A 14,762-nucleotide genomic window follows, 5' to 3' on the forward strand; every position below is an offset into this window, starting at 1 on the left:
TTATACTGATAAACAAAGATATACTTACTGAATTTCCTTAAAACAAAAGCATACCAAAATCAAACCAAAGTTATATTTTTAAATGGATTCAAAAACGATGAAATATTTTCAACCAGTCTAACTGATGTATGACTTATAAATAATCAAAAGATTACAATGTATATTTTCATTAGCTTCAAGGAACTCAAATAGTCAACAGACATAAACAATGACATAATTTATTTTTTTTTTAAGATTTTATTTATTTATTCGACAGAGATAGAGACAGCCAGCGAGAGAGGGAACACAAGCAGGGGCAGTGGGAGAAGAAGAAGCAGGCTCATAGCAGAGGAGCCTGATGGGCTCGATCCCAGAACGCCGGGATCACACCCTGAGCCGAAGGCAGACGCTTAACTGCTGTGCCACCCAGGCGCCCCGACATAATTTATTTTTAAACAATAACGTAATTTTAAAAAGAAATGGAAATGTAGCTAGTACAGCCTGGAAACACTAGTACTTAAGTATTCTTCCATATAGAGATGGGGCATTCTCCAATGAAGTTACACTGAGAATCTCCATAAATCATTAAAAACAAATCCTTAAATGGGGCACCTGGGTGGCTTAGTCAGTTGCCCCTTGGTTTTGTCTCACGGGTCATGAAATAATTCATGGGACCCTGGAATTATGACCTGATCTGAAGGCAGATGCTTAACCAACTGAGCCACCCAGGCACCCCCAGCCCTTTTTTTTTTTTTAAAGTAAACTCTAGGGGCACCTGGGTGACTCAGTTAAGTGTCCGACTCTTGGTTTCAGCTCAAGTCATGATCTCAGGGTCCTAGGATTGATCCCCCTGTCGGGCTCCTTGCTCAGTGGGGAGTCTGCTTCCCCTCTCTCTGTGCCCCGGCACCCCCGCTCATGCGCTCTCTCTCTCTCTCTCGCACGCACACGCTCAAATAAATAAAATCTTTATAAAAATTAACTCTATGCCCACTGTGGGGCTTGAACTCATGACCCCAAGATAAAGAGTCACATGCTCTACCAACTAAGCCAGCCAGGCACCCTTATTATTTTGTCATTAGAGCAGTATTTTTTTTTATTTTAAGTCATGCTATATAGAATTTCGACTACTATTTCTCATCTGAGAATAAGATCCTAATATTCTACAAAAAGGTTTTCTTCCATATTCTCTGACTGAATCATTTAGTGACTACATTGAAATGTATCATCTTAATTGTCAGCAACTTGGTTTGCTGACACTTTCAAATCAGATTTCAGGATTCTTAAGTAATTGTTTCCTTTTAGTAAGAAGGTTCTCACTAAAACATTTAATATTAGTAGGTTAAAATAAAGTCTTCATGTTCCCTGCCACCTGCTGCCCTCTATCCATAGTTTCACTTTCCACATTTAGTGAACCCATAGTCAACTGCCATTTGAGAGCAGATGATCCTCCTTCTAAGGTAGTGTCAGAAGAAGGTCAATAGTAGCCTAAAACTAAGTCACAAGGCCTATGTCATTCACCTCAGTTCATCTCATCATGTAGGTATTTTATCATCTCACATCATCACAAGGGTGAGTACAGAAGATATTCTGACAGAGAAAAACTACATTCACATAATTTTTATTACAGTATAGCATTATAATTGTTCTGTTTTATTATTGTTATTAATCTTTTACTATGTCAAATTTATAAAGTAAACTTTATCACAGGTTATGTATACATAGAAAAAAACAGAATATATAGGGTTTACTACTATTTGTGGTTTCAGTCATCCACGGAGATCTTGGAATGTAGCCCCCGGAGATGGGGGGGGACCTACTATAATACCATTACTCATAATTACCTCTCAACTACTTGGAGACTGATTAATAGCACTTAGTGATCATCAAAGCCTTTTAAACAACTCTTGTCTTTTAGAATGATAGTTGAAAGCTTCTTCATCAGAGTAAGCAAGAAAAAAAATGATCAAGTAAAACTCAAATGGGACAAGACTTTCTACTTGAAAATTCAGTGACAAGTTTTGAAACAAGCTGCTGGTGCTGGAATGCAGCTGTGAACAAAACAAAAATCCCTGCCCTGAAGGAGCTTACATTATAGTAAATCTAAATGTCTTTATTGGCAACAATACTTTAAAGGCATCGCTGTGATAAAGGATTCACTCAAGTCTAAGCTATTTTTTTATTTGTATAGTTCTTACTACTCATACTTGAAACATAAAGGATATATTTTTTAAAGATTTTATTTTTAAGTAATCACTACACCCAACATGGGGTTGGAACTCACAACCCCAGAGATCAAGAGTCGCATGTTCCACTGACTGAGCCAGTCAGACGCCCCCTCATAAAGGATATTTTAAATAAGAACATATACAGAGTGGACCTTTAAACAACATGGATTTGAACTGTAAAGGTCCACTTATACACAGATTTTCTTAAATAAATACACCTACAGTACCTTAAATTTATTTTCTTTTCCTTATGATTTTCTTAATAACATTTTCTTTTTTCTAGCTTACTTTAAGAATACAGTATATAATACATATACAAAATGTTTGTTAACCAACTGTTCATCAGCAAAGCTTCTAGTGAAGAGTAAGTACACTATTACAGTAGTTAAGGTTGGGGGAAAGCCAAAGTTATATGCATACATTTGACCATGTTGGGGGGGTCAGCATCCCAAACCCTCATGCCGTTCAAGGGTCAACTTTACAGTCCTTCGCCTAAGCTACCTGGTTTCCCAAATATTGACCAAATCTATCTTTAACAATATTCCAACACATGTTCTCAGGTACTAAATTTTATTCTTTCATGAGGTTTTAATTTTTTGACAATAATAACAGCTACCATTTATTAAATTCTTATTATATACCAGGCACTGTAAAATGCTAAGAAAATTTTCAAACATGACTGAATTAAATCCACAACAGGCTGATAAGAGAATTATTATTAGCAGAGAGTATTATTCACAGATGATAAAACTAATGCAAGAAAATAACTTGCCCAAGGTCACTTCTCATCATTTGATTAAATGTGATGCCAAAGCTGTTATGCAAAACACTAATACTCAGAATTTAAGAACACTTTTAAGGTTAAATCAAGATCAACATGCATAAAATTATCAAAACATTTAGGGTAATAAGTTACCTCATCAAACTCTTCAGTCATTTTTCGAATTATTTCAGAGTTCTGCATATGTCTAAACATTTCTGCTGTGACAACTCCTGAAATTTGCAAGTGTAAGAAGTTAATATACACTGTAGAATGAATAAAATAAAGAACTTCTAAGTCTGTCTCTTACACTGTCAGTCTCTATCACATTTCTACCTGACTTGATCTACTCTTGCCTACAATATGTATTCTGGCTTAGCCCCTTTTAGTATAATACATGTCATCAGGGTTAGGCAGCACCCAGGGTAACAATTAATACTTTAAGGATAAACCTGAAGATAATAAGAAAAAGAGTGATAGGTAGAGTTCACTTTAGCCAGGTTTCTTTATTAAGCACTACTATACACACACACACACACACACACACACACACACACACACACATACACACGGCAACATCTAATCATCCTTTAAAAGGGCTTCAAATAAACATGAACAGTAAGTTGTAGTTCCCACCCATCCATAATCTAGTTGGAAGTTTAAATAAAGAATAACAAAAACAGGAAGGAAGGAAGGGAGGAAAAGAGGGAACAAATAAAAACTATTAAAGGCAGTACGTAAGAAAAACCCTAATGAGTGACAATGCCAAAAAAGGCCATAGGTCAGACCAAAAATAATTAATTAATTAATTAACATAAGTCAGGTGTTCCACAGAAAAGGACTCTGATAAAGACATTTACAATTTCAAAGGAAGATGGGAAAGGGGAGGAGAAAGGATACACATTACAAGAAGCAAAAGTTAGCCAGGTAGAGATTAAATATCAGAAGAGGGATTTCTAGAAAAAATTATGAGTAGGAGACAATGCAGGAAAAAGATACACATGAACTTCCACTGATGGGGTATCAGATTATTTAAAAAGGAACAAATGTAGAAAATGGATTCTCAAAGTCGTATTTCTATTGCTGGATTGCTTATTCCTTGCCAGTCATATTACTATGAATACTGTAAGTATGAGGCAGGTGCTATAATCTTGGCTCTGCAGATGAGGAGGTAAAGGCTAAATCAAAGAGAAGTTAAATACTTTGTCTAAGATTATTCATCTACATCATGATGCCACCCCCAAGTAAGATCAACTTCTAGTGGTGCTGTGAAGAGCCCCTACTTACCACAACATTAAAGAACTACATGATTGTTTTAAGATATTAACAAATCTGGAAGAAAGCACCATTTCCCTTGCTAAAGAAGCACATTCTCAAAAACGTTTTGAAGGGTTTTTTAATTTTAATCAAGTCACAGATATATCTTCAGAACCTTCCTGTACTTTACACCAAGGTGCTATAAACTTGGCAAAGCTATAGAAGGATGTTACTCAATCCCTGAAACAACTTCTACAAAATAAGTAAGTATATATCAATAAATCTCAAAGCAAACATACTGCATACATTTTGACAACTGTCCCATTTCTAAAGCTCCTCTCCTCATCTCAGACCATATTAACACAGCCCGAAACCCCCAAAAAATAAGCAGAAAAAAACAGCTGTCACAAATACCATGCATATAACTCATGGGGCAGGTGTGAAGGTGCCATTAACACACCACACGTGAGCTCACTGCCTTGAAATTGTAGGAGACATGAAAGAGAGATTGCTGAAAACTGGTAAAATGAAAAGTGACAGCTGACCAGGAAAGAAAGAAGGAAACACTGGCAACAGACTCAGGAACCACAAAGCAGTCTGGAGCCATTCAGTGTAGAGCCAAATATCCCTCCACACCTCAGTAGCTGCTGAAGGCAGAACTACAGTGAAATAACTGATGCTCACAATGACAATCCTGAGTCCAAAAGAAAAAGGCTAAGGTACAGTACATATAAAGATGTTTCTAACTCATTTATAAAAGAATTAAATCAAAATCATTCTAAGTATATTTTGAAAGTACTTAATGACCTTAACTTTGATTAGATGGTAAATTCTCCTTCATAGAGCTTTCTTGATTCTAAAATAAATATTATGACAGTGTTTAAATCTACCTGATAATTTAAGTTTTCAACACCTTCAATTTTTAAAAAACTGGACAACCTGGTATATAACAAAGTATACCCAAAGGCTCAGTTGGTAAGCTCCTGATTCATAAAACAGAATGGTGCCAGAAAAGGAATAAATCTGATAAGGGGAAAATGCTCTGACTATAGCCTTGTTTTAAAACTACAATTCAGAAGCCTAACTAGGAAATTGAAACTGACCAAACTATGGTATAACAGGGAAGACTGAAGATAAAAGTCAGAATTTCAATTCATCAAGTTATTTCTGGCAACTGTTCAGTTGTTAATAATAATAGCATTATGCAGATCAGACTCAAGAAGTTAATGTATTTGTCTATCAGGCCTCACATACACAATATCTAATATGCATGCTGCACTGAATGTTGTGATAAACCTCAAATAAAATACATCAGTTCATAAAATGTAGTTTATATGGAATTGTTAAATCACTATATTGTACACCTGAAACTAATATAACACTGTATGTCAACTACACTGGAATTAAAATAAAATTTTAAAAAACCTAACTGAAAAAAAAATCTTTATATACAGTCTGATTACCTAAATTTTCCACTGAGCAGTGTAATTTTAAGAATTAGGATTTTAATCCTATGCTACTTGGGAGAAAAAGTAATGTGAAAAGAATGTAACTCAATTTATTTTCAGTAAAATGTCACTTTCAAAGTTAAAAAAATTAAAAACTCATTTAAAAAATGTTACTTGTTTTACAATTCCAGTAACAGTATTTTTAAAGTATTATTGTAGCGTTAAAGGAGTAGACATAAATAAATTGCTTCTTGGGATTCTTTTTACAGATTTGTTTGCATCAGTCTAAGGAGCATCTTAACTTCTTAGATCTATTTTTCAGCAATCTTCCCTCCTCCTGACTTCTGATGTCCATGTTTTTGGTGCCACTTTCATAAAAAAAATAATACTCTTGGGAAACTTGGTAACATTTATTTTCCCAGACATCTTAAATTTCAAGGATGGACCAAGTATTAGGGAGAAACAGAACAGATCAGAACCTGTCCATGATTTTGTCTGAATCATTTACTGATCCAGATCAAGATGTAGGACACCCCCAACTTACATAATTTTGTCTCCCTGCAGAATATCTACAGTAAATATTTTTGCCCCAGGGAAGACACTACTGTATTTTATATTTTCCCCATTCCTACTTCAAAATCTTTTTAAATAAAGTGAAAACATTTCCAATAAGACCCCATTCCAAAACTTCTCTACTTTTTAGAAAAAAGAACTAGAAATTTCACCAATACCTTACTTAACTTACTTAGTTACTTACTTACCTACCTACTTACTTACTTACTGTTATTCATGGCACTTTTTAACTTCCTACACTTTATAATTCCCTGCCACCTGAACCTCTATCTCTTCATTAGCTTCCTCTTCCCTTCTTAATCCATTTCTCTGTTCCTAAAACCAGACGCTGAAAAGTGGGAAATATATCTAATAAAAGTAATATAACAACTATAAATTACCAAGTTATTAGTTAACTTTCACACGTGAATATAACCGTCTCAACAGAGTTTCTATCTTTGTTCTTTGCTTTTTCCTTATACATTCTGTATGATTATAATGCAAACAATTCCATATCTTGGCATTATTTTCCGTGTAAAGTGCTAATATATATTTAGGTAAAAGAAAAAGAGACCATTTGAGAACATTCTGCTAACAAAATAAATGTATCTTACCTTTACAGCCTGAACACTGAATAAAAAAGTTGATGAGGTCAAGAAGTGCTATATCTCGGTCATGCTTATATGATTCTATCCAATCATCTACCACCGACTATAGCAGAGAAGGAAAAAAAAAAACCATTAGCTTTTGCTAATGTTCTAGGAATTAAGTCTGATTAAAGTCATTAAATTTCAACATCAAGTGATATCACATTACTTCAAATACACACACACTCATATACTAAAATTTAAATTTTAACAAAAGAAAACCAAATTCAGTAAAATAATCACCTGACAACATATAATAATCAGTCTTGTCTTTATTTTGCATTAAAAGGAATCTGAAAACTATGGGACCCAACTTTATAAAGTGTAATTACTTATTATTCAGTGACATTAAGGATATCCTAGAAAATATTAAAAATCACACCCATATTTCTTTTTGACTAAAATACTGTACTAAACACAAGTAACACTTAAATATTAACACTGCAATGGAATAAAAACAAAAATCTTTCTAAAAGATGTAAACGGCTGGGTCAATGAGAAAATGCAGAACCAATTTTTTTTTTAACAGTGAGCAATACCAGTCCAAACAGATCTATAGACTCAATGCAATTCCTATTAAAAACCCAGCTGGCTTCTTAGCAGAAACTGGAAAGCTGATCCTAAAATCCTTACGGTAATGCAAGAGATCTAGAATAGTCAAAACAATCTTGAAAAAGAAGCACAAAGTTGGAGGACTCACACTTCATTATTTCAAAACTTACTACAAAGCTACAGTAATCAAGACAGTACTGGCTTAAAGACAAAAGTGTAGATAAATGGAATAAAACAGTGAATCAAAAATAAAACCCCATATTGATGGTTAGTTGATTTTTGACAAGGATGCCAAGACAACTCAATGAAGACAGACTAGTCTTTTCAATACATGGTGCTGGGACAACTGGCTATCTGCATGCAAAAGAATGAAGCTGGGAGTGCCTGGATGGTTCAGTCGTTAACCGTCTGACTCTTGATTTCAGCTCAGGTTACGATCTCAGGGTTGTAAGATCAAGCCCCGCATTGGGCTCCTCACTGGGTGTGGAGCCTGCTTAAGATTCTCTCCCGCCCTCTCCCTCTGCCCCTCCCTCCGCTGCTCGTTCTCTCTCTCAAATAAAGAAATCTTTTTAAAAATTAAAAAAAAATACTGAAGTTGGACCCTATCTCATATCATACACAATACTTAAAATGGATCAAAGACTGAAATATAAGAGCTAAAACTATAAAACACATAAGTAATTCTTCATAACCATATGTTAAGCAAAGGATTCTTAGATATTAGACTAAAAGCACAAGAGACAAAAGAAAAAATGAATTTCACTTAATCATAAAAATTTTGTGTTTCAAAAGACTCCATCAAGGATGAGAAAAGCAACCCACAGAATAGGAGAAAACGTGCAAATCATGTATCTGGTAAGGCATTTGTGCTTAAAATATAGAGGCATATCTCATTTTACTGCGCTTCACAGATACTGTGTGGGTGCATGTGCATGTGTGTTACGTGCCAAAGTTTTGTGGCAACCCGGTGTCAAGCAAATCAATTGGAGCCATTTTTCCAGCAGCAGGTGCTTACTTTGTGTCTCTGTCACATTTTGATAATTCTCTCAACATTTTAAACTTTTTATTATTAGATTCATTACTGGTAATCTGGGATCAGAGATCTTCGATATCACTATTGTAGTTGTTTTGGGGCACCATGAATTGTGCCCACATAAGACAGCAAACTTAATAAATGCTGTGTGTGTTCTGATTCCCCCATCTCTCCCCCTCTCCTCAGACCTCCATATTCCCTGAGACACAACAGTATTAAAATTAGGCCAATTAATAACCCTACAATGACCTCCAAGTGTTTAAGTGAAAAGAAGAGCTGCACATCTCTCACTTTAGATCAAAAGCTAGAAATAATTAAGCTTACTGAGGAAGGCATGTTGAAAGCTGAGACAGGCCAAAAGATAAGCCTCTTGAGCCAAACAGCCAAGTTATAAATGCAAGGAAAAATTCTTGCAGAAAATAAAGTCTTGTTCAGTGAACACATGATGATAACAAAGTGAAACAGCCTTATTGCTGATAGGGAGAATGTTTTAGAGGTATGGATAAAAGAATCAAACCACCCACAACACTGCCTTCAACCAAAGCCTAATTCAGGGCAAAGCTCCAACTCTCTTCAATTCTTTGACTAATGGGAGAGGTGAAGAAAAAGCAGAAGGAAAACCTGAATCTAGCAGAGGGTGGTTCATGAAGTTTAAGGAAAGAGGTTGTCTCCTTCACATCAAAGTGCAAAGTGAAATAGTAGTAAATGCTGATGTAGAAACTGCAGTAAGTTATCCAGAAAACCAGCTAAGATAATTAACCAGGGTGGGTACACAACAATAAATTTTCAATGTAGACAAAATAGGCTTATATTGGAAGTAGATGCCATCTATGACTTTGATAGCTAGAGGGAAGTCAATTCCTGTCTTCAAAGCTTCAAAGGACAGACTGACTCTCTTGTCAGGGACTAATGCAACCAATTACTTTAAATTGAAGCCAGGGCTCATTTACCATTACAAAAATCCTAGGGCCCTGAAGAATTATGCTGAATCTACTCTGCCTATGCTCTACAAATGGAACAACAAAGACTGGATAATAGCCTAGCCGTTTACAACATGGTTTACTGAATATCTGAAGCCCACTTTCAACCCCACTTCTCAGAAGAGAAAGATCCTTTCAAAATACTCTTTACTGACAATGCACCTGGTCACTCAAGAGCTCTGATGGAGATGTACAATGACATTCGTGTTGTTTTCATGCCTACTAACAAAAAATCCACTCTGCAGCCCATGGATAAAGGAGTAATCTCAATTTTCGAGTCTTCTTATTGAAGAAATATATTTTCACAAGGTATCTATATAGCTACCATACATGGTGATTCCTCAGAAGGATATGGGCAAAGTCAATTGAAAACCTTCTGTAAATGATTCATCATTCTACATGCCATTTAGAACAATTGTGATCCATGGGAAGAAGTCAAACTATCAACATTGACAGGACTTTAGAAGAAGCTGACTGTAACCCTCATAGATGACTCTGAGAGCTTCACGACTTTTAGTGGATGTGGTCGAAATTTCACTGCAGATGTGGCAGAAAATAGCAAAAGAACTACAATTATAAATGGAGCCTAGGGGTGCCGAAGTGGCTCAGTCGGTTAAGCGTCTGCCTTCAGCTCGGGTCACGATCCCAGGGTCCTGGGATCAAGTCCCGCATCAGGCTCTCTGCTCAGTGGGGAACCTGCTTCTTGCTCTCCCTCTGCCTGCAACTCCCCCTGCTTGTGCTCTCTCTGTCAAATACATAAATAAAATCTTAAAAAAAAAAAGAATGAAATGGAGCCTAAAGATGTGACTGAATTGCTGAAATCTCATGATAAAACTTTTAACAGATGAGGAACTGCTTCTTATGGATGATCAAAGAAAGTGATTTCTTGAGGTGGAATCTCAAGATTCCTGTGAAGACTGTTGAAATGACAAAGTATTTAGAATATTTCATCAACTTAGATGATAAAATAGCAGCAGGGTTAGAGAAGACTGACTTCAATTTTGAAAGAAGTTCTATTGTGGGTAAAATGCTATCAAACAGTACTACATATTACAAAGAAACCATTTGTGAAAAGAAGTCTGTCAATGTGGCAAACTTACTTCACTGTTGTCTTATTCTAAGAAATTGCCATTGCCACCCAAACCTTCAGCAAACACCACCTTGATCAGTCAGCAACCATCAACACTGAGGCAAGATCCTCTACCAGCAAAAAGATTACAACTCACTATAAGCTCAGATAATGGTTAGCATTTTTTAACAATAAAGTATTTTTTAATTAAGGTATATACAGTTTAGACATAATGCTGCTGTAAACTTAAGAGACTACAGTATAGTGTAAACATGACTTTTATAGGCACTGGGATACCAAAAAAATTCATCTGACTTGCTTTATTTACTGCAGTATTTTCTTTACTGCAGTGGTCTGGAACCCAACGCACAGTACCCCTGAGGTATGCCTATATAAAGAACTCTTACAATTCAATAATTTTTAAAAGCCAAATAATCTAAAAATACAAAGATTCTGAATACTGCCCTATTCGGAAGACATTCAAATGGCCATTAGCTCATCAAAAGATGCTCAATGTAACTGGCCATGAAGAAAATGGAAATCAAAAGTATAATAAGATACCACTTGAGATGCCTGGGTGGCTCAGTCGGTTAAGCATCTGCCTTCAGGTCAGGTCATGATCCTGGGGTCCTGAGATGGAGTCCCACAGAGGCCTCCCTGCTCAGGGGGGAGCCTACTTCTCCCTCTCCCTCTGCTGCTTCCCCCGCTTGTGCTCTCTCCCCCTCTCTCTCAAGTAAATAAATAAAATCTTAAAAAAAAAAAAAAGGTTAAACAGTTACCATATGATACTGCAACTCAACTCCTAGGTATATAATACCCAAAAGAAATGAAGACATATGTCCAAAAAAAACTTGTACAAGAATACTTATAACAGCATTATTCACAATAGCCAAAAAGTGGAAACAAACCAACTGTGCATCAAAAGATGAACAGATAAACAAAAATGGAGTATTATTTGGCAATAAAAAAGAATGAGGTTACAATACATACAATATGGATGAGCCTTGAAAACATTACACTAAATCAAAGAAACCACTCAAAAAGGACCACATATTGAACAAATCATACAGATGAAATGCCCAGAATAGGCAAATTTATAAAAAGTACATTAGTGGTTGCCTAGACCTGGGACAGGTAAAGAGAAAATGACTACTAACAGACACGAAGTTTCCTTCTGGGGTATTGAAAAATATTTTAAAATTAGACTGTGGTGATGGCTACACAACTATGAATATACTAAACACCAATGAATTTACATTTTAAAAGGGTGAATTTTGTGGTATGTGAAGTATGCTTCAGCATAGTATTTTTTTTTTTTTAATAGGACAGAGCTAAAAAAAATTAAAAGCAGCAAGTTATTCTTTGGGGGAAAGAAGAGGAAACCAAACAGCAGATGAAAACTATTTTTAAATAAACCAAGTTTTAAAAATTAGGATTATAGGGGCACCTGGGTAGCTCAGTTGGTTGAGCATCCCCCTCTTGATTTCAGATCAGGTCAAGATCTCGGGGTCCTGAGATGGAGCCCTAAATTGGGCTCCACACTCAGCAGGGAGTTTGCTTGAGATTCTTTTCCTCTGCCTCTCCCCCGTTCTTGCAGGCACACACGCTCTTTCTCTCTCTAATAAATAAATAAATCTTTTTTTTTTTTAGAGTATCAGGAGGGAAAAATGTGTAAGTTATACACAAACAAAAAGGAAACCTGGGTATAAACTAAATGAATAACATATGTACAATCTGATGTACAGAAAAGGCAGTACCATTACAAATTAAAGAAAATAAAAAGGAAGTATTATCTAAGAATTACCTGGCTCAAAGAGAGGGACTGGAGATCTTCTAAAATTTTACCTAATTTCTAGATTTCAGTCCTTTTCTATATTTTACAACAGCTTATGTATATAAACTAAATCAATTTGTAAAAGAAACATGCTTAAGATTATTCCCAAATATGATACAGGTTAATAAATATCAGAAGAATATATTATGGGACTGTGAGAGTTTTAAAACATGGCCCAAAATGTTTGACATTGCTCCTCAATAAGAAGTGGGGTCTACATTACCTTATTTAGGACTGAAGGCAGTAAAAATGATGCTTCCAAAATTAAGTCATTGAACACCATTCAACTTCTGTACTGGGTTCTTGAAACACTAGAGAACTAGACACTCCTGCTCAGGACACTCTCCAAACTCAGAGGCCATACTATTAGAAACCCAAGCCACATAGAAGAACCATTTGTAGGTACTCCAGGTAACAGTTTCAGCTGTGCCCAGCCTTCAAGTCACTCTAGACTAGGCACCAAACACGGATAAAGAAGCCTCCAGAGAAGTACAGTCCTTAACTGTTTATGTAAGCTCTAAGCATTAAAGCTGTCTCAGGTAAGGCCCCAACCATCACAGATGGGAGCACAATTTCATCCCTATTTAGCTCTGTCTGAATTCTAGACCAACAGAATCATTAAGCCTAGTAAAATGATTTTTCCTTTACATCACTAACCTTGGAGTGACTTATTATATACAGCAACAGATAACTGGAAGAAGGGCTATTTCATCACAAAGATACAAAAATATTTAATGAAATCTTACAAAAAAAGACCACTACATCACATTAAAAAGTTATTCAGAAAGATCAAATAGAATTTGTACTAGGAATACAAGGCTGCTGTAATAAAAATAATATAAGCTAACACATTATAAAATATTTTAAAATTTTAATCATCAAATAGTATGCTAACAATTTATCCAATAAAATTCAACACATATTATCTAATAGAACTAGGGGCATATGCATGCATGATCCCTCCTTTTTTAATATATAATTATTTTAAAACCAACAGCCAGTCTTATACTTATTCTCACCTCTAATTACTGGAACAGGTATATCCTGGGATACAAAAAAATAAATAATACACAGTCCCTGATTGAGAAATTAATGATCTAGAAGCAAATTCAGACATATGCATACCTATAATACAATATATTAAGTGCTATAATGGAAAGAGAAGAGTAAGAAATACATTCAAGGGGAGAAAGAGAGAGAGCCCAAAAATGCTTCTCCAAAGAGTGACATGTGATTTAAGTCAATCTTACATGATATGGAAAGAAGGAAAGAAGACTATTCTAGGCAAAGGGAAAAACAGAAAGGTGTGGGGGTGGAGGATGGGGAGGAGGCAGAGTACATACTGTGGCTGGGGAATCGGAAGCACACCATAAAAAAAAATCTGGGCTGGAACTTTTAGATAAGGAAGAACTGTTGGAAGCTTGTAAACAGGAGACTTCCTTGATCAAATTTCATATTACCAAGATAACACAAGTGGGAGGACACAAAGCAAACTGGAGGTAAGAGTCCATTCAGGAAAATCAGTGGAGAGATACTGTGGACATTCCACTTTTAATGGTGAAAGCACATTTAGAAACAGAAAAATAGCACAGAGGTACAATCTAATATATGACAAACCATAACACAAAAATAAGGAAAATGTTCATTCTTTAAACACTGAGATACCATTAACAAAAAAATTAAATACAAAGCTAAGTCCTCACATTTTCTATTAAAAATTTCTGATGAGCCAAAAAGTTAAACAAAAACCCTACAGACTAGACAAAAATAGAACAGCCTAATTAGCTGTGGATATAAGTTGAGATTTCTGATGTTAACAAAAATGAAAGATATAAAAAAAAGATTAATGCACTTAACAGCTTGGAATAAAATATTATAGAGAAAAAGTATAATATAAAAATAAAAAAGAAAGTAATGAAATGGCATATATAACATAACTGAGATAATTTATTCCTTTGATAAAGTTAACCCAAAATGGGAAACAGAGAGAAAGGGTAACGTTTTAAATTAGGGAATGACTAAATAAACCACAGCACCATAATACAAGACATTATTTTTAAAAATATCAAATGTATATATGAAATAATCATTTAAAACATCAATAAAAAACCACACCCTCATCACAACTATATAAAAAAGCAAACCATTTATGAATAAATGAAGGCAAATTCAAATTTTGTAAGTCACGTTCCACTGTACAACTGGTGATAGCTCAAAACAACTAACAATTTTTATTTTACATGTAAAAATGCAGTTTATCAATGCCAAATGATACTTAGAATTTATTTACAAAACAATACATATTGAGATAAGTCCATATTTATAAACAAGTTTTGTATGTTAGTCTTTAATAACAGAAGCTTAAATGTCTAGTTCTCCATAAACCATCCATGTGTGCCTTTTTTTGATTAAAATTAAACCTCCGA

The 14,762-nt window shown here is 35.1% G+C and overlaps 1 protein-coding gene across 10 annotated transcripts in view; it reads right to left on the bottom strand.

The window, feature by feature from the left end:
* The window catches only part of STAG2 (STAG2 cohesin complex component), a 131,232-nt gene that overhangs the window by 54,029 nt on the left and 62,441 nt on the right, over positions 1–14,762 (bottom strand). For all 10 annotated transcript variants that reach the window (XM_087859570.1, XM_087859571.1, XM_087859562.1 and 7 more), the window contains 2 exons: positions 6,836–6,932; positions 3,121–3,197 (listed from right to left, as the gene is read on the bottom strand). In XM_087859570.1, coding sequence (XP_087715696.1) covers positions 3,121–3,197; positions 6,836–6,932 — 174 coding nt within the window. The remainder of the gene's footprint in view (positions 1–3,120; positions 3,198–6,835; positions 6,933–14,762) is intronic.

The sequence above is a fragment of the Ursus americanus genome, chromosome X (genome assembly GCF_024610735.1).
Source record: "Ursus americanus isolate L20-20 chromosome X, mUrsAme1.1.p, whole genome shotgun sequence".
Taxonomy (NCBI): domain Eukaryota; kingdom Metazoa; phylum Chordata; class Mammalia; order Carnivora; family Ursidae; genus Ursus; species Ursus americanus.